The sequence below is a fragment of the Eptesicus fuscus genome, chromosome 2 (genome assembly GCF_027574615.1).
Source record: "Eptesicus fuscus isolate TK198812 chromosome 2, DD_ASM_mEF_20220401, whole genome shotgun sequence".
In the NCBI taxonomy this organism is placed as follows: domain Eukaryota; kingdom Metazoa; phylum Chordata; class Mammalia; order Chiroptera; family Vespertilionidae; genus Eptesicus; species Eptesicus fuscus.
In genome coordinates, this window is record NC_072474.1 from 114314424 (window position 1) to 114334788 (window position 20365).

At 61.0% G+C, this 20365-nt stretch overlaps 2 protein-coding genes across 4 annotated transcripts in view; one reads left to right on the forward strand and one right to left on the reverse strand.

The window, feature by feature from the left end:
* EVC2 (EvC ciliary complex subunit 2) overlaps positions 1-16797 on the reverse strand; it is a 53833-nt gene extending 37036 nt beyond the window's left edge. The window contains exons 1-5 of the mRNA XM_054708195.1: positions 16571-16797; positions 12169-12237; positions 9825-10011; positions 8061-8170; positions 5960-6013 (exon numbers count right to left, since the gene is read on the reverse strand). Coding sequence (XP_054564170.1) covers positions 5960-6013; positions 8061-8170; positions 9825-10011; positions 12169-12237; positions 16571-16771 — 621 coding nt within the window. The 5' untranslated portion in view covers positions 16772-16797. The remainder of the gene's footprint in view (positions 1-5959; positions 6014-8060; positions 8171-9824; positions 10012-12168; positions 12238-16570) is intronic.
* Positions 16798-19315: 2518 nt separating this feature from the next.
* EVC (EvC ciliary complex subunit 1) overlaps positions 19316-20365 on the forward strand; it is a 46660-nt gene continuing 45610 nt past the window's right edge. For all 3 annotated transcript variants that reach the window (XM_054708196.1, XM_054708197.1, XM_054708198.1), the window contains exon 1: positions 19316-19690. In XM_054708196.1, the coding sequence (XP_054564171.1) occupies positions 19517-19690 (174 nt within the window). In that variant the 5' untranslated portion in view covers positions 19316-19516. The remainder of the gene's footprint in view (positions 19691-20365) is intronic.

Here is a 20365-nt window from a genome sequence, read left to right on the forward strand (position 1 = left end):
CTCCTGCAAGGATGGCTGTGCCTCCTCCCATTTCCCTCAGCGGCACTTGGTGGTGCTCAGTGCACACGTCTTTCTCCTCTTGGTTACGTTTCTTCCCTAGTACCCAATTCTCCTTGATGCTACAGTAAATTAAATTGTTTTCATAATTTCCTTTTTGTATTGTTCATTGTAAGTGGAGAGAAATGCAACTGATTTTTGTGTGAATTTTTAATAATATAATGCTTATATCCTAATGTAAGATTTTTAAAGAAGATACAAAACTATATGCACAGGAAGATCCCAATTTCACTAAAGTAAAAATAATATCCACGCACACAGACACGTATGTAACCTATGAAGAAACCCCCTGGAACTGTGTTGAGTATGAGGATTTGATGAGTCTCCTCTTTAGGTTTCTGTGATTTTACTCTCTCTCTCTCTCTAAATATATATTTTAAATGATTTCAGAGAGGAAGGGAGAGGGAGAAGATAGAAACATCAATGATGAGAGAGAATCATTCATCGGCTGCCTCCTGCACACTCCCCACTGGGGACTGAGCCCACAACCTGGGCATGCACCCTGACCAGTAATCGAATTCAGGACCCTTCAGTCCGCAGGCTGACACTCTATCCACTGAGCCAAACTGGCTAGGGCTAGGTTTCTGTTTTCTGCGATCTCTACAGTGGGCATGTACTACTTGTATCAACAGGAGACAAAAATTATAATCCTACTAGAGGCCCGGTGCACGGAATTCATGCACTCGGGGGGAGCGGGGAGTCCCTCAGCCTGGCCTGCACCCTCTCGCAGTCTGGGAGCCCTCAGGGGATGTCTGACTGACGGCTTAGGCCTGCTGTGGGGAGTGGGCCTAAGCCGTCAGTCAGACATCCATCCTTAGCACTGCCACAGAGGAAGGAGAGACTCCCGCCACCGCCGCTGTGCTCACCAGCCTTGAGCCCGGCTTCTAGCTGAGTGGCGCTCTCCCTGTAGGAGCATACTGACCACTAGGGAGGAACTCCTGCATTGAGTGTCTGCCCCCTGGTGGTCAGTGCGCATCATAGTGACCGGTCGTTCTGCCATTTGGTCGATTTGCATATTAGCCTTTTATTATACAGGATATAATAAAAGCCTAATATGCTAAGTGTCTGGTTGACCGGTCGGCTGTTCAACCAATCAAAGTGTAATATGCTACGGATATACTAAGGCTGCTCAACCGCTTCCTATGATGTGCACTGACCACCAGGGGGCAGACAATTGACCAGTTGACCAGTTGCTATGACATGCACTGACCACAAGGGGGCAGACGCTCCAACTGGTAGGTTAGCTTGCTGCTAGAGTCCAGCCAATTGGGACAGAGCGAGATGGGCTAAACATGCCCTGGAGCCTCCTGAGGTCCCTCCCCAGCTGGCCAACTTCTCACGTCCCTCCCCAACCCTGATCGTGCACTGGTGGGATCCCTCAGCCTGGCCTGCGCCCTCTCACAATCCGGGACCCCTTGGGGGATGTCGGAGAGCTGTTTTCAGCCTGATCCTGCAGGCCAGGCTGAGGGACCCTATGGTGCATGAATTCGTGCACCGGGCCTCTAGTAATAAATACTCTTTAAGGTCAGTTTGGTAAATGAGAAGTTATACCATCCAGCTCTTCCTTCCAGAAAGGACTTGGAGCCCAGCTATGGGCTGTGGGGTCACAGACCTCCAGGTTCATGGTCTAGATCAGCTGCAGAGAAACACCTGCCTGAGGTCATGCCCTTCCAAGAACAGCTTACCCTGGTAACAGCACAGCAGGGGCATCCTGGCAGTCATTTCAGCCTCAAGAGGGATGGTGGGCCAGGCAAAACTCCCTCCAAAGCCCCCTACTGGGGGAGGGGGAGGGGGAGGCTTTGTGAGCTGGATCACAGCTCGACTTCCTCCTCTCTCCATCCTATTTCCTCCTCCTCCTCTCACAGGTGACCACTGACTGGATGGGGGAACCCCCAACTGCCCCCAGGTTTGACGATTCACTAAGAGGACTCACAGGACCCATCATATAGTCACACTCACGGCTGATTTATCACAGCAAGAGTCCACGCAAATCAGCAAAGGAAAAAGGCACGCGGTTGAAATCCAGTGGCAACCAGGAGCCAGAGTCCTCTCCCAGAGTCACACGGGACATGCTTTATTCCCCAAGCAACGAGGGTGACAACTCACGGGAAATGCTGTCCACCAGCCCAACTCATTAGAGACTCAGTGCCCAGGGTGTCTGTTCATTCAGGAACGGCCCGAGGCACCCGCTGCCTGGCATGTGCCCAAATCCCAGCTCCCAGGAGGAAAGCAGGTGTTCAGCACAAAATATCCTATCTAATAAAGAGCTAATATGCAAATAGTCGTCACACCCTCACGCCGTAACAGCTAAGACACTCAACCCTGGAGAGAGAGGAGTGGGGACCAGTCAGGCACAAATGACCTTGCGAGAGAGGAATGGGGACCAGCCAGGCTGTGGCCCAGGAGAGGGACAAGCCACCTGCCCCATGGTCCCAGGCGCCAGCGGCTGCGGCCGGCCTGGGCGAAGCCAGCCAGGTCCTGGATGCCTGCGGCCAGCCAGAGGGAGGGAAGCCCGGGTCCCAGGTGCCTGCGACCGGCCAGAGGAGGGAATCCTGGGTCCTGGGTGCGGGGCGAGGCAGAGGCGGTTAGGGGCAATCAGGCCAGCAGGGGAGCAGTTAGGAGCCATCAGGCAGGTAGGGGAGCAGTTAGGGGCCATCAGGCAGGTAGGGGAGCAGTTAGGGTCCATCAGGCCAGTAGGGGAGCAGTTAGGGACAATCAGGCAGGCAGGCAGAGGAATTAGGGGTGATTAGGCAGGCAGGCAGGCGAGAGGTTAGGAGCCAGCGGTCCCAGATTGCAAGAGGCAGACATCTCCTGAGGGGTCCAGGATTGGAGAGGGTGCAGGCCGAGATGAGTGACCCCCCCTCCCCGTGCATGAATTTCATGCACCGGGCCTCTAGTGTTGTCTATAAAAGCGGTTTAGGTGCAGCAAGCCACTCCTGTCAGCTTGGGGAATAGTGGCAGCCCTCCTGGATCAGTCCACATCCCCAAATGCCCACCCAGGGCCTCCCTCGCCAGCCGGCCTCTCCAAGGACGGCAGCCTCAGGCCTGCTGTGCCAACTGCCTTCCGCACGCTGGTGAACGCCTCACCCCAAGCTCTGTCTCAGCCTCTGCTTCTGGGAAACCCACGTGTGACACAAGGTTAATTGAAAATGCCTCCAGATGACGGGAAGATGGAGTGCAGTTCAGCCGCCTGAAGACGGCTCGCCTATTCCTCGTTCCTGGCTGCGGCCAAGGTGAAGTTTTCCTGACAGACCCATGAGGCCAGCCCAGCCTTCCAGGCAGTCAGAGCCAAGTCACGTCAGACACAGGCGCTCCGGCCCAGCGGTCTCCTGGAACCTGCACCCAAGGCCAAGGCCACATGAGACTCGCCTTGGACGACCAGCCTCTGCACAGAGCTGCTGTCTGAGGCCCCATCGCCGACAGCCTGATCTAAGTCTCACATTGCGATCCGCACCGGAACGAACGGCGCGTCCTCCGTGAGCGGGACTCGCCCTCGGCGCCTGATGTGTGCAGCTGCCAGATAAGAGCAGGACAGTGAGCCGGAGGAGTAGGAACAGCAGTGCACGGAGGTTACTGTCCAACACTGAGGGGAGGAGACCCAACGCTCTTGTCGAAAGAGAACCAAGGTCGTCACAGAGCGACCTTGAGGCCATCGGTGCTGAAGGCCGCTCTGTCACGGAGGCAGATCCTTTCTTTGCAGCTTTAGAAGAAGAACGGGGCGGGAAGGGGAATTAATGACGTTTGCTCACCGACAACATGCGAGTGCCTGGGCCAGGGGTGTGCAGGGGTTGACCTGCGTCCTCTGAAAAGATACGGTGAAGTCTGCACGCCGAGGACCGACGAAAATGACTGCCTTTGGAAATGAGGTCTTTGCAGAAGTGATCAGGTTAAGGTGAAGTCATACTGAATTGGGGGGTGGGGGGGGATCCTAATCCAATGACCGTGTCCTCACAAGGACAGGGCGGCGTGGAGGCAGACACACACACACACAGAGGCGGCCACGTGACCACGGAGGCAGCGATGGGAGTGACGCAGCTACAAGCCAGAGGAGGCCTCCATGGATTCTTCTCCGGAGCCTTGGCAGGGAACACGGCCCCGCCCACATCTTGATTCCAAGACTTCCGGCCTCCAGACCTGGGGAGCCGTGAGTTTCCGCTGTTCCAAGCTCCCCAGTTTGAAATAATTTCTTACGGCCGCCCCAGGAAACGAAGGAAGTGTGTTATGGCTTTGCATCCCTCAGTCGTCAGCGAGCCGAGGGGGCTGCATTACCCCCACTGCACTGACACACAAAGGGAGATGCGGAGAGATTAGAGAGATCACCACAGTCCGCAGCTGAGAAAATGCAGAGCTAACTGCTGGCTCCGAAGTTCGGCTCCTCCCCACCCATCACACTGCCCACGGTCCCGCGGGCTGTGGGGTTTTCCTAAAATACTGTTAGCTCCAACCTCCCACAGCATGGAGCAGCTACTGGTCTGACTGATGAGAAACATCAGTTCTGGGGCAGAGTTACAGGCAGGCAGGGTGAGGCAGGACCAGACCCCCCTCTCTCCTCCACACCTACTTCATGACCGAGAACAGGTCAACTGAGCCAGGCCACCTCGCCTTTCTCCCTCTCCCACCTCCACCGTCTCAGTCTCCACCTTGAGATCCTGCTCTACTTTGGCCAGTCGTGGGGCCAAGAGAATCTGAAGCGCAGAGGCAGTGCGGAGGGTCGGGGAGCGGTGCGGCGGGTCGCGGAGCGGCAGGTCACGGAGTGTTGTGGCGGGTCGGGGAGCAGGACCTCGCTTATTGAGCAGCTCAGCTGCAGGAATGAATGCCTGGACCTAGAAGTGGGCAGCGCCAGGGCCGGCTCTGCGGATCCGCCCTCATTCTCCCCGCCTCGCCTCCGATTCCTACCTTCTGACACCACGTGATAAGCAAGTGCAGGTGGAGGCTGCCTCCTGGGGCAGGCCCTCTCACAACCCTTACTTCCGTCTCCTCACCCGTCTTCATTTATCAGTGTTGCTTAATGAAGCTAGGTCCTGCTCCCCGGACTTCCCTCCGCCATGAAGATGGCTAGAGAACAGTGAGATCTCAAGACGTACCATTATCATCATCAATATCACCATCATCTCCACCATCATCATCACCATCATCACTGTCACTATCGCCATCGGAATCCTTGCCACCATCCTCCTCCTCACCATCACATCATTACCACTGTCATCTCCATCACCATCATTACCACCATCACCACCACCACCACCACCATCATCACCATCATCACTATCATCACCTTCACCATCACCACCACCACCATCATCACTATCATCACCATCACCATCACCACCACCACTATCATCACTATCATCTCCATCACCACCATCACCACCACCACCACCATCATCACCATCACCATCAACACCACCACCACCATCATCACCATCACCACCACCAACACCACCACCACCATCATCATCATCACTATCAGCAGCAGCATCACCCTCACTGCCCTCTGCCCTGTGGCGACCATGTATGAGCATGCCAGCTACAAAGCACCAGAGATGGTTCGAAGAGCTTTATGTGCATTAATCCATGTACTTCCCCCAAGAACACCCTAAAGGAGGCGCTGGTTTGGTCTGTTTTACGGATTATAATGCCACAGTAGCAGCGGTTAAACCCAGGGCCCCAGGGCCCAGAGCCGGTCCACGGTGGGCCTGGGCTGCACATGCGGCAGCCTGGCTGTAGCATTCGGGCCTCAGCGGACCTTCCCCAGGAGCCCTGCCCCGGGGTCCTCAGGGGCGGGGTCCCTGCGACCCCAGACTGCGCGCAGCCCCAGCCTGCTGTGGGGCACGGCCGGCCCCTCCCAGGCTGAGGCCGGGGACTGGGCAGCAGGGGCGCCCCGGCTGGAATCTCCTCTTACCGTTACCGTGTCCTCTGCCGTGATGGTGAGAAGGGCTTTCAGCTGTGTTCTGTTCTAGAAAACAAACGAGGAGCGTGTTGGTCAACGGGTGTTGGAGTCTGACGCATGGGTAACGTTTGGTATACTTCCCACCCACTGTGCCCAGAGCCCGAAGGGGCCCGTGACTGTTGGGGTGACAGAGCGTGCAGGGGTCTTACAGTCCGTCAGGGGGGAAGGTGGCCTGGGAAGCTGCCTTCTCTCCGGAGGCTGTGATCCTAACCCGTGTCCTCACCGAGACAGTGGCAGCCGCGGCAGGGAGCGCGCCGGCCAGGTCATAACTGGCTCACTGCGCACTCCTCTTTCTCCGCCCGCCCTGGCGCCCGGCACCCAGGCCCGAGCAGACAGGGGCTCCCAGCGCTGCGGAGCCGGTCTTTGCCTCTGCCAAACACCCTCTGCCAAACATCCTCTGCAGAACATCCGTCCTCACCCAGCTCGCGGCAAACACTCGGGCTGGGAAACGCGTCCGTCCGGCCAGAGCGTGAAGGCAGGGGCGCGGCCGCGGCCCCTCCCTGCACAACCCTCCCTGCAGGCCCGAGCTGCAGCGCTGGCTCCGACGGTCATGTCATCTGAGACTTGATTTACCTCGCCCGGCTGCCAGGCCTCTGAAACCGGGACTGCTTCTAGGCCGTTTCATCTCTATGTTTTACGCCTCTCTGTCCTCCGTCCTTGACTTTGTCCTGAATTATTTTCTGAGAGATTTGTCTTTTCCGACAGTTTCATGTTGTTTTCGTGTATCCGGTCCTTCGCTTCTGGAACCTTCCGATTGATCTAACTTTACCTGGGATGTTCCCCCTATCGCAGCAGCAACGCCACACGCAGGCCCGGCAGCCTCGGGCGCGAGGGCCGGCAGCTGAGGGTCTGAGTCTGACGCTGCCCTGTGACCTGGGCAGGCAGTCCCCTCTGAGTCTTGTTTCTCAGGCCCATGAATACACTTCCTCCAGGGCTGACGTCCGAACTAAAGGCCAAAGCAACTGGCATGTGAGCTGCGTGAGGACAAGGACGGAACCTCCCCCTCCCGGGCCCCCCGAGTGCACAGCGCCTGCCACACGCCACAACCAGGCCATTCACCGCCCACGGGGATTAACAGCAAGGTGAATGCACGGGCCGAATCGTGACCCCCAAAACCCCTAGGTGAAGCCCTACCCCAGTGTGATCAGAGACGGGGTCCTCTCGGGGGTCACTAAGGGCAGATGAGGCCATCGGGGCGGGCTCTCTCCAGTGGGACTGGGGTCCGTATGAGAGGAGGGGCGGACACAGGGGGACAGACTCAGAGGGAGCCACCCTCGGACACCCTGACCCGGGCTCCAGCCTCCCGGTGCGAGGGCCTGGGTTGCTGTGTTGAGCCATCTCACCGCGGCACCTGGTCACGCAGCTCCCGCACACCAACCAGGTGAGGCCACTGGCTGGAGCGCGTTCTGCGCAAGGCCCAGCGCGGGAATCAACATCTAGCATCAGTGATCCCCGAAGTCTGCCGCAGGCCCACGGCGTTGGGTGGTCATTCAAGGTCATAATGAGGGGCTCAGGGCCCCCGGCTCACGGCTAAGTGTGTGAGATGCCTGGGCCCGTGCACTTATCCGGAATTTGATGTCACTGAAGGAGGAAGGCAGGGAGGGAGGGAGGGAGGGAGGGAGGAGGAAAGGGAGGGAGGGAGGGAGGGAGGGAGGGAGGGAGGGAGGGAGGGAGGGAGGGACAGACAGAGGAGGGAGGAGGAAAGGGAGGGAGGGAGGGAGGGAGGGAGGGAGGGAGGGAGGGAGGGAGGGAGGGACAGACAGAGGAGGGAGGAGAGAAGGGAGGGAGGGAGGCAGGGAGGGAGGCAGGGAGGGAGGCAGGGAGGGAGGCAGGGAGGGAGGGAGGAAGAGACAGAGGAGGGAGGAGAGAAGGGAGGGAGGGAGGGAGGGAGGGAGGGAGGGAGGGAGGGAGGGAGGGAGGGAGGGAGGGAGGGAGGGAGGGAGGGAGAGACAGAGGAGGGGGGAGCACTTCTCTCCCAGTGACGTGTGGGTGTTGCTAAAACCTCCTCCCGGGCGGTGAGCAGGCAGACAGCGAGCGACGCAGCGACACGCACCGTGGAGGCGCTCTGGAAGGTGAGCAGGGCCGGCAGCAGCAGGACCTCTCCCCGCCCAAGGTCCCCGGCCTCCAGCGAGGCCGTGTAGCTGACTGAGAAGGAGTCTCCGACTGCTCAGAGAGAAGGCATATGGGGGTCAGGACAGGGGCCTCTGCCACGCAGCCATGCCCGCCTCACCCCAGACCCCCTCATCCCACCACCCCCCAGACACCCACGTCCCGCCACCCCCCAGACACCCACGTCCCGCCACCCCCCAGACACCCACGTCTCACCACCCCCCAGACACCCACGTCCCACCACCCCCAGACACCCACGTCTCACCACCCCCCAGACCCCCACGTCCCGCCACCCCCAGACACCCACGTCCCACCACCCCCCAGACACCCACGTCCCACCACCCCCCAGACACCCACGTCCCACCACCCCCCAGACACCCACGTCCCGCCACCCCCAGACACCCACGTCTCACCACCCCCCAGACACCCACGTCCCACCACCCCCCAGACCCCCACGTCCCGCCACCCCCAGACACCCACGTCCCGCCACCCCCAGACACCCACGTCCCGCCACCCCCCAGACACCCACATCCCGCCACCCCCCAGACACCCACGTCTCACCACCCCCAGACCCCCACGTCTCACCACCCCCCAGACCCCCACGTCTCACCACCCCCCAGACACCCACGTCTCACCACCCCCCAGACCCCCACGTCTCACCACCCCCCAGACCCCCACGTCTCACCACCACCAGACAGCCACACCCAACACCCCCAGACAGCCACGTCTCACCACCACCAGACCCCCACGTCTCACCACCCCCCAGACACCCACGTCTCACCACCCCCCAGACCCCCACGTCTCACCACCCCCCAGACAGCCACATCTTTAAGAGGAGGTGGCCACCGAGGCCCACGTGGGCAGCAGGGGAGCCTGTGAGACTCCCCCACCTGTTAGCGGGGAGAGCATGCCCACCCCTGGCACCCTGGCTTTTCCCCTTGGGAGGGGCTGTGGGCAGGTGCCAGGGGCAGGAGCCCCTCTCTGCTCCTGTGATGTCATACCTGCCCCCCCCCCAGCACTGCCCGGGACGGGGGTCTGTCTCCCAGTGCAGGACGTGTTCAGCTCCCTCTCGCAGGAAATCTAGAACCTTTCTGTTTGGTTCGGAATCCAGGCGGGATGTGTTCATCCCAGCATCCGCTCCACGCTAAGGGAAGGCCTCTGCAGACTCTGGGCCCCGGTGACAGGGTACCCGCTGCCACGTGGACCCCGCCAGGCAGCACCAGGCCAGGCCTGGGGGGGCAGTGCAGGGCGCCGGGGCCTCAGCGGGCCGCGCGGCCTTACCTACGCACGTCCTCCAACCTCGCCTCCCTGTGTGACGGGCTACAGCAGCCTCACATGGGACCACCTCTCTGCTCAGACCTCTCTCCAGCACCCCCACACGGGCTCCGCTTTCTGCGTGGCGGCCATTTTGGTCATGTGGTGGTGACGGACGTACTGGGATTCACTATCACTCCATCTTTGCTCATGTTTGAAATTTTTCATAAGAATGGAATATATGTCATTTTTTAAAGACTCTTTCCCCAAATCCTATCTCTCTGTAAGTTAAGTAACAGATCCAGCCTGTCAGATGCAGATACTGGAAGGCGGTCCCCTCCTCTGACGACCCATCCGCCGGGAGAACACGTGTGCCGTGTCTGAGAACACGCCTGTGGGCGACCCCATGCTCCGTGAGCCTGTCACTCCCTCCCTGCCGGCCCGCTGCCATCACCTTGCAGAAGCTGCCTCCTGAAGGCCTGCAGCCCGGCCGCGGTCCTGTTTCCCGCCGACTCCCTGACGGCGAGGCCAGTGATGTTGTCCAGCAAAAGCAGATCCGCCAGGTCGGCGGCCCCCGGCCCCGGGGTGTTGTTCACCAGCAGACGCACCTGGGCCGTCGGCGCCACGCTCGGCCCGGACACCTGCGGCGGGACGAAGGGAGGGCGGACTCGGCGACAAGGCCCACTCCCTAAAACGGTGCTCTGGTTCGACGTGGGCATGCTAGGTCAGGCAGAGGTCCGTGTATGCATGCGCGTGTGTATACATATGTGTAGGGGAACACGCATGTGCACACACACATGCACATGGCACGAAACGTCTCTAGGGCAGAGGGCACGAGGGTCTCACAAAGGTGCTGAGAATTCCCCGGGCTGATCTGGAGGCCGGGGAGGGTCTGGCACAGCCTCGCTGTGGCCTGGTTTGTGGCGTCCGCAGTAACCGGGACCCTGGGAGGCGGTGACAGCGTTCCTCGGAGAAACGGAGAGGAAGCACCCGGCACAGAGCCAAGGTCAGGCCGGGGAGCGCGACCCTGGTGCCCCCGAGAGAAGCAAGCCGTGGTCGGTCTCACTCCCCGATGTGGGAGAGCTGGCCCCGGAGCCCGCTCGGGGCCTCTGCCTGCCATCTGGTCTCCAGCGTCGCCCGAGCCGGCTCCTGCCTGCAGGCTGTGCCCCCCCAGGTTCTGCCCGGCCACGTCTGGCTCGGCTGTTGGAAGCAGCCCAGGGCCCAACAGCGGGGCTCCCCACCCGGGCTCTGCAAGCGCGCCCTGCTGCCCTCTCTGGCTCACCTGCCACCCTCCCGCCCCCTCCTTCGCCCGGCACGTCCCCAGGAAAGTGACGCAGGGACGCAAGTGCAGAAAGCAGGTTGGAGACTGCGTGTGCTGGGCACGCCCCCTGTGGAAGGGGAAGAGGAAGGTGTGTGTCCAGACACACACAAGCACACACACACACACACACACAAGCACACACACACAAGCACACACACACACACACACACAAGCACACACACGCACACACACACAAGCACACACGCACGCGCACACACACACAAGCACACACACAAGCACACACGCACGCGCACACACACACACAAGCACACACACACACACACACATATACTTAGGATGGCATGCACGTGGAGAAAAGGTCTCTAGGACATGAAGAGACGGGAGCACTCACTGGAGGGGGCGGGGAACAGGCCACCTGAGGGCCTGGGAGAGGATGAGGGCTGTGACGAGGGTTCGCTCAGACGGCTCGGGCTGCCCCCCCCCCCGATGTACGTCCCAAGGGAAGGCTGGCCCTGGACCCGGTCCTGCGGGACTGACCTCTAACGGCCTTGAAACACCTGGTAAGGGGGTCACACACCTGTGATACCTGTGGCCTCAGCCACAACAGGGAGTGTGTGCTCACATCGGGATTCCTGGGGGGGCGGGGGGGGACCACGGGCCACGCTGTGTCATGATGACCTCTGTCTGGGGGGGCTGGAGACTCAGTCACTGACCCACCCCCATAAAAATCCTGGACACCAAGGCTCAGGTGAGCGTCCCTGGCGGACGTCCCGCTTCACTGGAAAATGAAACGCTGTCCCACGGGTGATTTTCTTTGCTGACTTTAACCCACCTCCCTCTGCTGTGAACTCTGTGAGCACAGCCGCTTGCTGAGTGCTGTGAGGCCTTCTGTTCGTTTTGCTTTGTCAATCCTCACTCGAGGATATTTTCCCACTGGTTTTTAGAGAGTGTAAGGAAGGGGGAGGGACAGAGAGAGAAACCTAGAGGTGAGAGAGACACGTCAACTGGCTGCCTCCTGCACATGCCCCGATCAGGGCCGGGGATCGAGCCTGCAACCAAGACACATGCCCCTGAATGGGGAGGACCCTTCAGTCCGGGAACCAGTGCTCTAACCACTGAGCAAACCAGCTAGGGTGGTGCTGCCTTCTACCGAACCAGAGCCGGACGGTGGGCTTGGGGGCCCCCCACCAGGACGATGCGAAAGCCGTCTCGTAGGATGCAAGACCTAGAAGATGGTGAACAACCCTTCCAGCTGTCAAGCACCACGCCCTGTGAAAACCTGCTGTAAGGGATCCCAGTGGATTTTCGCTAACACTAATTTCATCGCCACCAAAACACGTAGCCCTGGTGAAATACCATGTAAATCCCTCGTCGGCCGGCTCGTCGCTCACGTGCCCAGACCTGGGTAGGTAACCGTGCCATCTCCCAGTTCTTAAACGCATCACCTCGCTCATCGATGATGTGGGCAAAACCCCATGATCTCCCCTCGGAGCGTGAGCCCCCTCCGAGCACTTACCACTGCACACTTCTGAAAAACCACTCCGTCCTCCCAAGTTCCTTGAGCGTCTCTGGAAATGTGTCCAGGCTACAAGAAAATACAGAAATCGTCACGAAACAAAAACCACGTCACGCCGCACGCATGTAGGAAAAGTGCAGGGTGCGCTTTGGACGGGGTCAGGAATGACTCCGCTAGCCCAGTCACTGCCTCCCGTCACCTCGGAGATTGTGTTTAAGGAGCAGCAAAGGACCGGAACCTAAACCCAGGAGGGAGGAGGAATGCGGGCTTTTCCTGGTCTGCCACAGGGACGCCACAAACCAGGGCTGGCATTTCAGCCGGAGGCATTAATGCCGCGCACGCCTCCTGGCTGTCACACAGGGCACGCCAGCCCACACAGCGGCGACGGAGTGGACGTGGGCTGCCGTGCACGGGGCGGCCTCCCGTCAGCTGGTCCATCATCCATGTGGAGAAGGCGCCCAGGTCTGGTCCCCTCCTGGAAAATCCCAATGGAGAGCCCGGCCTTGCCCACCAGACACCAGCCCCCGCCGCCCCTCATCCTCACAATGTGTTCATTCTGCCCTTGCCACATGCCCCCTGACCCCCTGACCCAGGGCCTGGCCCCATGGTAAGGACACACCCTTTACCTACATGCTCTGAATCACAGACTGGGCAGCTCTCCGTGATGTCAGTAACTATAATAATGGCTATTATTTCCCTAGTGCTAGGTGTATGCCCAGCACTCTAGATACCCGATTTCTTTTTATTTAAAATATGTTTTTATTGATTTCAGAGAGGAAGGGAGAGAGAAACATCAATGATGAGAGAGAATTGGCTGCCTCTTGCACGCCCCACACTGGGCATGTGCCCTGACTGGGAATCGAACCGTGACCTCCTGCTTCATAGGTCGATGCTCAACCACGGAGCCACGCCGGCCAGGCCATACCCAAATTCCATTCCTCCCATTTTAGAGATGAGGAAACTAAGGCTCATGGAGGCTAGCTCACCTGCCCAAGGTCGCACAGGCAGGAAGCTGGACTCTACCCCGGCCTGTGTGACTCCACACCCTGTGATCCTTCCACAACGCACACCCCCTCTCCAGAGCGCCGCCCTCCCGCTGTGCAGGGGCACGAAGACGCAGAGAGGAGAAGTGATGCTCCGAGGACACCTGCACACGCAGCAGCCTTTGCCGCCCAGGCCTCTGCCCCGCCCTACACTCCCGGCTCTGTGACATGCCGGCTCCCCACCTCACGCAGGGACCTGGCTGGCGAGTCCTCTGATGCTCACACAGCATCCTGCAGACAACCAGCCAAGAAACACAGCTTGGCCTGGCTGGCGTGGCTCAGTGGTTGAGCATCAACCTATGAACCAGGAGGTCATGATTTGATTCCCAGTCAGGGTACATGGCTGGTTTGTGGGCTTGATCCCCAGTAGGGAGCGTGTAAAAGGCAGCCAATCAATGATTTGCTCTCATCATTGATGTTTCTGTCTTCCTCTCCCTTCTCTGAAATCAATAAAAATCTATGTATATAAAAGGCTAAGCGAGCAGCCTACCAGCCAAGTGGCCGGTAGGTATGACACGCACTGACCACCAGGGGGCAGACGCTCCACGCAGTAACTGCTAACCAACAGCAACTTTGCAGAGTGCCCTCTCACACTCGGGACCCCTTGGGGGATGTTGGACTGCCTGTTTCGGCCCGATCCCCGTAGGCCAGGCCGAGGGACCCCACCTGCCCGAGGGACCCCACTCACTCTGCAGATGCCCTTCGAGCCCCGGCGCCGCCCCAGGTGTGGCCGGCCAGGGAGAACTCTGAGTAGGATGGAGGCCAGGGTGTGTCCGGCCTGTCTAGCTCAGTCCCACCCTGATGGCCACCTTCTAATTAATTTCCTTTCAATGTGCACAAAGTAGTACACCAGGGAACTAGCCTATAATAATAAAAGCATAATATGCAAATTGACCGAATGGCTGAACAGCAGAACGACCATCTGGATGACCTTCCGGATGAAGCCATGGCTGCGAGGGCCTACTCTTGCATGAATTTCGTGCATCAGGCCTCTAGTCTATAATAATAAAAGGGCAATATGCTAATTAGACCAGATGTCATTGCGGACGAAGCCGGGTCCTGGGTGCCAGAGGGAAGCCGGTGCCGGCAGCTGGGAGAAGGAAGGCCTACTCTTGCACACATTTTCGTGCATCGGGCCTCTAGTATATTTATAAAAGAAAAAGAAACACAGCTTGTAGAGCAAACACACGCAGGAGGGGCAGCTGAGCACAGAGGTGCTGACGCAGGAGGGCGGCAGACAGGGAGGCGCTGCCGTGAGAGGCTTCCGTGAGTGAGCTAGGGCACCCCCAGTCTTCCATCGGCTGAGGGCCAGGTCTTCACTTACATCCGACTCCTCTCTGTCAGCCCGCACCCACTCCCAGCAAATCCCACTGGCTCTACTCGGCCCTCAAAACATATCCACAACTCAGCGCCGCTCCCCGCCCTGTCCAGCTCGTCTCCATCGCCTGCCTGGTCTCCACCTGCCTCCTCCCTTGGTCTCCTGGCTCCCTCCGCTGCCCCGTGCTCTATTCTCACCCCTGCCATAGGGATGCTTTAACAGGATGGCTCAGAGCACGCCGCGTGCCTGCTCCCGTGGCCTCCATCCCACTCAGAGGATCAGCCAGAGGCCCGACCCCTGGCTCTACTCTTCCTGTGGGGCCTTTCCTGGGCCCCTCCTCCCCCTCTGGCCTCACCCCTCCCTCCCCTCCCCCCGCTCTGCTCCTGCCACACCGGCTCCTTGCTGGCCCTGGACCACACCAAGCAGACCCACCAACGGCCTTGGTCTCACTATTATCTCCGCCTGGAAAGCTCTTCTCCGACATGACCCTGACCTCACTCACCCCATACGGGAGGGCTCCGCTCAACGGGCCGCCTCCTCAAAGCGCCTCCCTGGCCACCCTGTCTGGAGGGCACTCGTCGCGCTCTCTCTCGGTCCCCTGTGCCCACCGTATGTCTCTCTGTAGCCTCACCACCACGTGTCACACAGAGCGACAGCATGACCTCGTGTCCTTCTCCTGCCCCCAGAAGGCAGGGCTCTTAGGAGCAGAGACTACCCTGTGCGCTGTGTCCCGAGCACCCAGAGCGAGCACAGCCGCCGGGGGCCCTCGGAAGCACGGGAGACGAGTGGCCCTCCCGAAGCCCCTGTGCACTCCGCCCTGCACCCCCCTCTCCTGCAGAACTTCCCTCGGGGACGGGAACGTCCTAATACATCAGCCACCAGCACAGAGGCCACGGAGCACTGCCGTGGTTACATTTCACAGCCGCACGTGGCTCTGGCTACTGAACTGGACAGAGCAGGTGGCGGCCATGTGGGAAATGGGGTAACTGCCTATCGGCTCACCTCTGCAGGAGGAGAAAGAGGGGTAATAAGTTCACGGTGAGCATTTATGTTTAGGTTTTCAAAGCACTTTCCTGCAGAGCCTAGCAACAAACGTCTGTCAGAAGTTCCGGCACTGGCTTCCCCGAGGGAGGAGCAGGTGCAGAACAGGAAGGGGGGGTGAGGGGGCGCCTCTGGACTGGGGGCCAGGGCCTGGCAAGGGGACCCTGTGGAATGCCTGTCTGGGCGCTTTTGAAAAGCTCAGTAATTGACACCAGAGTGTCACTTCTGGCTTCTCTAAGAAAAACCTGAGAACCAATAACAGAAAGTGAAGGAGACCTCACTCAAGAGACCTACAATCTGTAACCACCCGCCCCGCCCCCCGCCCCTCCCGGCCCCGCAGGTGCCCCGGGCAGCAGGTAGAGACCCTCCCAGACCAGGGAGCTGGGTGAGGAGGGCCGGGGGACCCCAGGGTGGGGATGGCCCCTGAACCCACATTCCTGGGAACAGAGGCCGGGCTTTGCCGTGGATCTCGGGGTGTACGGGGTGTAAACAGCGGAGGGAAGTGGTCAGAGGTATACACCTGGACAGACCACCTAGAGATCTGGGGGAGACGGAGGGGAGACGGAGGGGAGAGAGCACAAATCCGGGCCGGGGGAGACCCAGAGGAAAGGAAGGCCAGAGGGGAAGGGGTGAGGACGGATCCGGACAGGCGGCCCTGCGGGAGGGCAGACATCTGAGCTGATCAGGAGAGAAAGGCAGCAGGACTGGTGACCGTTTGGGGGAGAAGGGGTGAAATCTAGGGTGACAGCCAGGAGGGAGGAGCAGGGAGGAGAGGGAAGTGGCTAAATCCATCCGCCAGGAGAGCGCGGCTAGACACACCTCCAGCCGGTGATCCCCAAACTGTTCTCTTAGCCGCCGGCGCTCCCTCCCTGGGACGCTCTGTGCGCGTGAACTCCCCAAACTCTCCCGTGGCCCCTGCGCCCCCCGCTTTCTGCTCAGTTCCCGGGCTCCACGGCGCCCAGCCGCCCAGGTCAGACCCCAGAAGGGCGGCCCGCCTCACCTGCGCCGCGCGCTCCGGGCCCGCCCCGGGGGCTGCGCGGGGGTCCGGGGGCGCCTGCGCGCCGAGGGGATGCTGGAGGGCACCCGGGCCCACGGGGAGCCGACCTCGGACCCCGGGCACAGCGGGCAGCGCCAAGGCGGCGACCAGGAGGCCCCCAGCCAGCACCCAAGTGGCGGGCCCCGGGGAGGCCGCCCAGCCCATCGCCCGCCCCGGCCCCGCGGCTCCAAAGTGGCGGGCGCGGCGGCGTTCCGGCCGCTTCCGGGCCCCGGGCCCGCCCCGCCGCCGAGCATGCCCAGTGCGCGCCCCAGCCCCCGGGAAGCTTTCTGGAAGTCGCCAGGGGCTGGGCTCGGAGGGCGGGAGGCGGTCCCGGCCCAGGACGGGGTGGAGGGAGCGGGCCAGGCTGGCGCGCCGGCGCCGGTGGCCACACTTGGGTGAGCGCACGCCCACCCGGGGGCGCGGCACTACCCACGGCAGACCCGGAGACCCCCCTGCCCCCAAAGATGCCAGGGGCTCCGAGTGCCCCTCCACTAAGGCCCACATTGTTCTCTGGGTCATGGCTGAGACCCAGCTTTTCCGGAAAGCCACACCTGGCTGGACCAGGGTCTGCCCTGCCTGCGGCCCCCCCCCCCCCCCCCAGAAGCTTTTGGACAGGCGATGCCACGTGTCCTGGGGAGCCCAGAGGGGGCGGGACAGCACAGAGAGGGGATGGGGGGGGTGCGGGAGGGGGTAGAGCCTGGCAGTTCAGGGCAGAGAGGGAACGTGACTCTCATTTCTGGTCGGGCACCCACTGCCGGAGCCCTTGCCTGAGTTGGTGCCTGGCGCCCGGAGGAGCAGCTGAGCAAACTCCCGGGACTCTCCTTGGGGACAAGCTGTGCCTTGCCCTGGAGGGAGGGAAGGAGACAGATGGCTCACTGTCTCCTGTCCTCCTGCTCCGCGGGCCCTCGGTTACAGCTCCCAGCTGTTCTCGGGGGAGAGGGCTCCTCTCATGCCGGCAGCCTCCAGCCAGGAAGCCAGCACCCCCAGTCCTTCCTCCCCTCCCCGGACAGGCCTTCCCTGAGTTCACAGGGACAGGCGCAGGGATCTGGGGACCTGGGGATTTACCAGCTAAGCTTCCGGCAGAGGGTCCCCGGCAGGGCCCCTGGCGTGAGACCAGCCAAAGGCTTGAGTGCTCGCATGACTGGACCATCAGCTCTGGTTGACAATGAGCAATTGAAACGATGTTTTTACTATTCAAACCACTTTGAAATAAAGTAAAATGCAAACACTACATTTTTAAAACTAACGCTTGAGTGCCCAGCCGGGTGTGGCTCAGCGGTTGAGCGTTGACCAGGAGCCAGGAGGTCAGGGCACATGTCCGGGGTGTGGTTGCCATCTTAATCCCCAGTGGGGGGCGCGCAGGAGGCAGCCGATCAGTGATTCCCTCTCCTCATTGACGTTTTCATCTCTCTCCCTCTCCCTTCCTCTCTGACATCAATAAAAAATATATTAAAATAACAACAACAAACTCAAGCTTGGGTAACCGAAGAAATAGCCCTCATAGAGCAAGAACCCCAGGTTATGCCCCCACAGACCTTCCCAGGAGCCTCGGAGATGCTTCTAGGCGCACATTTAAGAAGGCTGCATGGCATCCTCCTCCGAGCCCTGGAGCCAGGCAGACGCAGGCGCCAACATCCCTGTCCCATTGCCTCGTGGCGACACCTTGCAGGAGCCACTTTTCCTCTCCGGTGTCAGTTTCTGCATCTGCATCTATAAAAACTAAATCTGGATAATAGTTCCCAGCCTGCCCCCACCACCCCCCACCCGGGAAGGGCTGATGAGGAAATGGTGAAAAAACTAGAAGTTCGAGCTGCGTGTCCAGGTTAAGAACACGGAAGCCATTGTAGCAGCTCCCGTGGTCCCCCTGCCCCAGCCCTCCTAGGGAATTCAGCTCCAACCTGTAAGAGTGTGTGTATGTGTGTGTACACACGTGTGTTCACTGCTGTGGCCCCAGCCGCAGGGCAAGAGCTGGCACATAGTAGCTGCTCAGCAAATGTCTGCTGCCAGGAAGAGCAAGCTGAACACATCCGGTTGTTTCCCTCCCCGCCAGGGGTGCGATCCTCCGTGCCTGACCTGGTCCGGGTCCTTCGGGCCGGGTGCTGGTGGGAGCAGCTGGTCTGCTGTAAATGCCCGGGGAAGGAATGCCCACCAGCCTCTGGTGTCTCCTGGGGCTGGGAGTAACCTCTTTCCGCACACTGGCTTAGAGAAAGAAAAGGCATTGGGACCCAAATCTTAAGAACAAGTTCAGAGGCAGTGGGGGCCTGTGCCGCCCAAGGGTGGCCAGGGGTAGAGGTGGAGGTGGAGGCCAGGCTGGAGTCCGACCTGCCCTGAGTCACGTGACTCTCACTCTGCCCTTCCTCCCCGGGAGGATGCGGGGGTAATGGTACCCATCCCGAGGGTTGCCCAGAAAGTTACTGAGATCCTCAGACTGAACGCTGGCGTATTGAAAGCGCCCAATAAACTTCTCCAAGCAACACCCTCCTCCGCTGATGGGCACCCCTCCTCGGCTGATGGGCACCCCTCTCCGCTGAAGTCCGGAGGCCCAGGGTAAACCCAGAACCTCCCCAAAGTTCTCCGGCTGCAAAACAGCTCCCTCCGGGCATGCTCAGTACAAAGGCCGGGCTGGGGCTGGGGCGGGGGCGGCTCAAAGTTTTGGGCGGAAGATCCAGGCTCCTCCCTCCGGCTCAGGCAGCGCCGGGACCCGGGAAAGGAGACCAGGGAAGGAGACTACACAGGCCGGAGAGGCGGGAGAGCGCGCTGAGCCCCTGGCCCGCCCCGGTTCCGGGCGCCCGGCTCCGGGCTCCGAGTCCGGCGTCGCCGACCTGGCGGTGACGGTGCACCGGACGGCGGGCCGGAGCGGTGCCTGCCGGCCGGCGGGATGCGGCCGGGCCGCGGCCTGAGCGCCCCCCGATGGCCCGCGGCGGGGCGGACTGCGGGAGCGACGCGCGGCTGCTGCTGGGCCGGGACGCGGTGCAGCCGGTGCCCGCGCTGCTGGCCCCCGCCGTGCTGCTGGGCGCCGCGCTCGGCCTCGGCCTCGGCCTCTGGCTGGGCTGCCGCGCCGCGCGCCCGCGGCCCCGACACCAGGTAGGTCGGCCGAGCCGGCAGCCGGAGGGCGGGGCGCACGGGGCGCGGGCTTCCTAGGCCCCTGGGTTGCGGGCCTGGGCTCTGCGTCCAGTGGAGCGCGATCGCGGGCTTCGCGCGCAACCGGTCCTCGCTCCGGGCTCCCTTAGGGTCCGGAGGGTGCGGAGGCGGTGCCTGCCCTGGGGTGTAAACAGCCGCTCAAGCCCTCCCGCCTCGGCCTCCGCACCTGCAGCACCGGGGCTTGGACGGAGCTGGCAGGGGCCCCGCTCAGCCTGGAGGACCGGAGGGCGGGGGATCCACCCCTGGATGTCCGTTCTGCTTCCTCGCTCTGTGCGTTACTAGTCAGCCCCTCCTGAGGCCCCGCTGCCGCCTGAGGCTGCACTCATGCTTGCATTCATGCATTCATTCATGCACCCCAACAGGAAAAGTTCCGGGGCACCGCTCTACTGCCAGCCCTGGCCGGTCTTAGAGCCGCCTCAGGGAGCCGGACAGACCCTGCCCTGGGCTGGGAGGGTCACAGCCGCCAGGAGACAGAGGACAGTAACATGGGAGTCTGACAGCCTCGGGGGCTCAGGGAGGGGAAGCAGGTCCATCACACTGAGTGCTGACTGCTCTTTCTTGTCCTCGGAATGTTCCGTGCTTATACCACCCTGTTCTTTTGTGAATGTAACCTTTTCT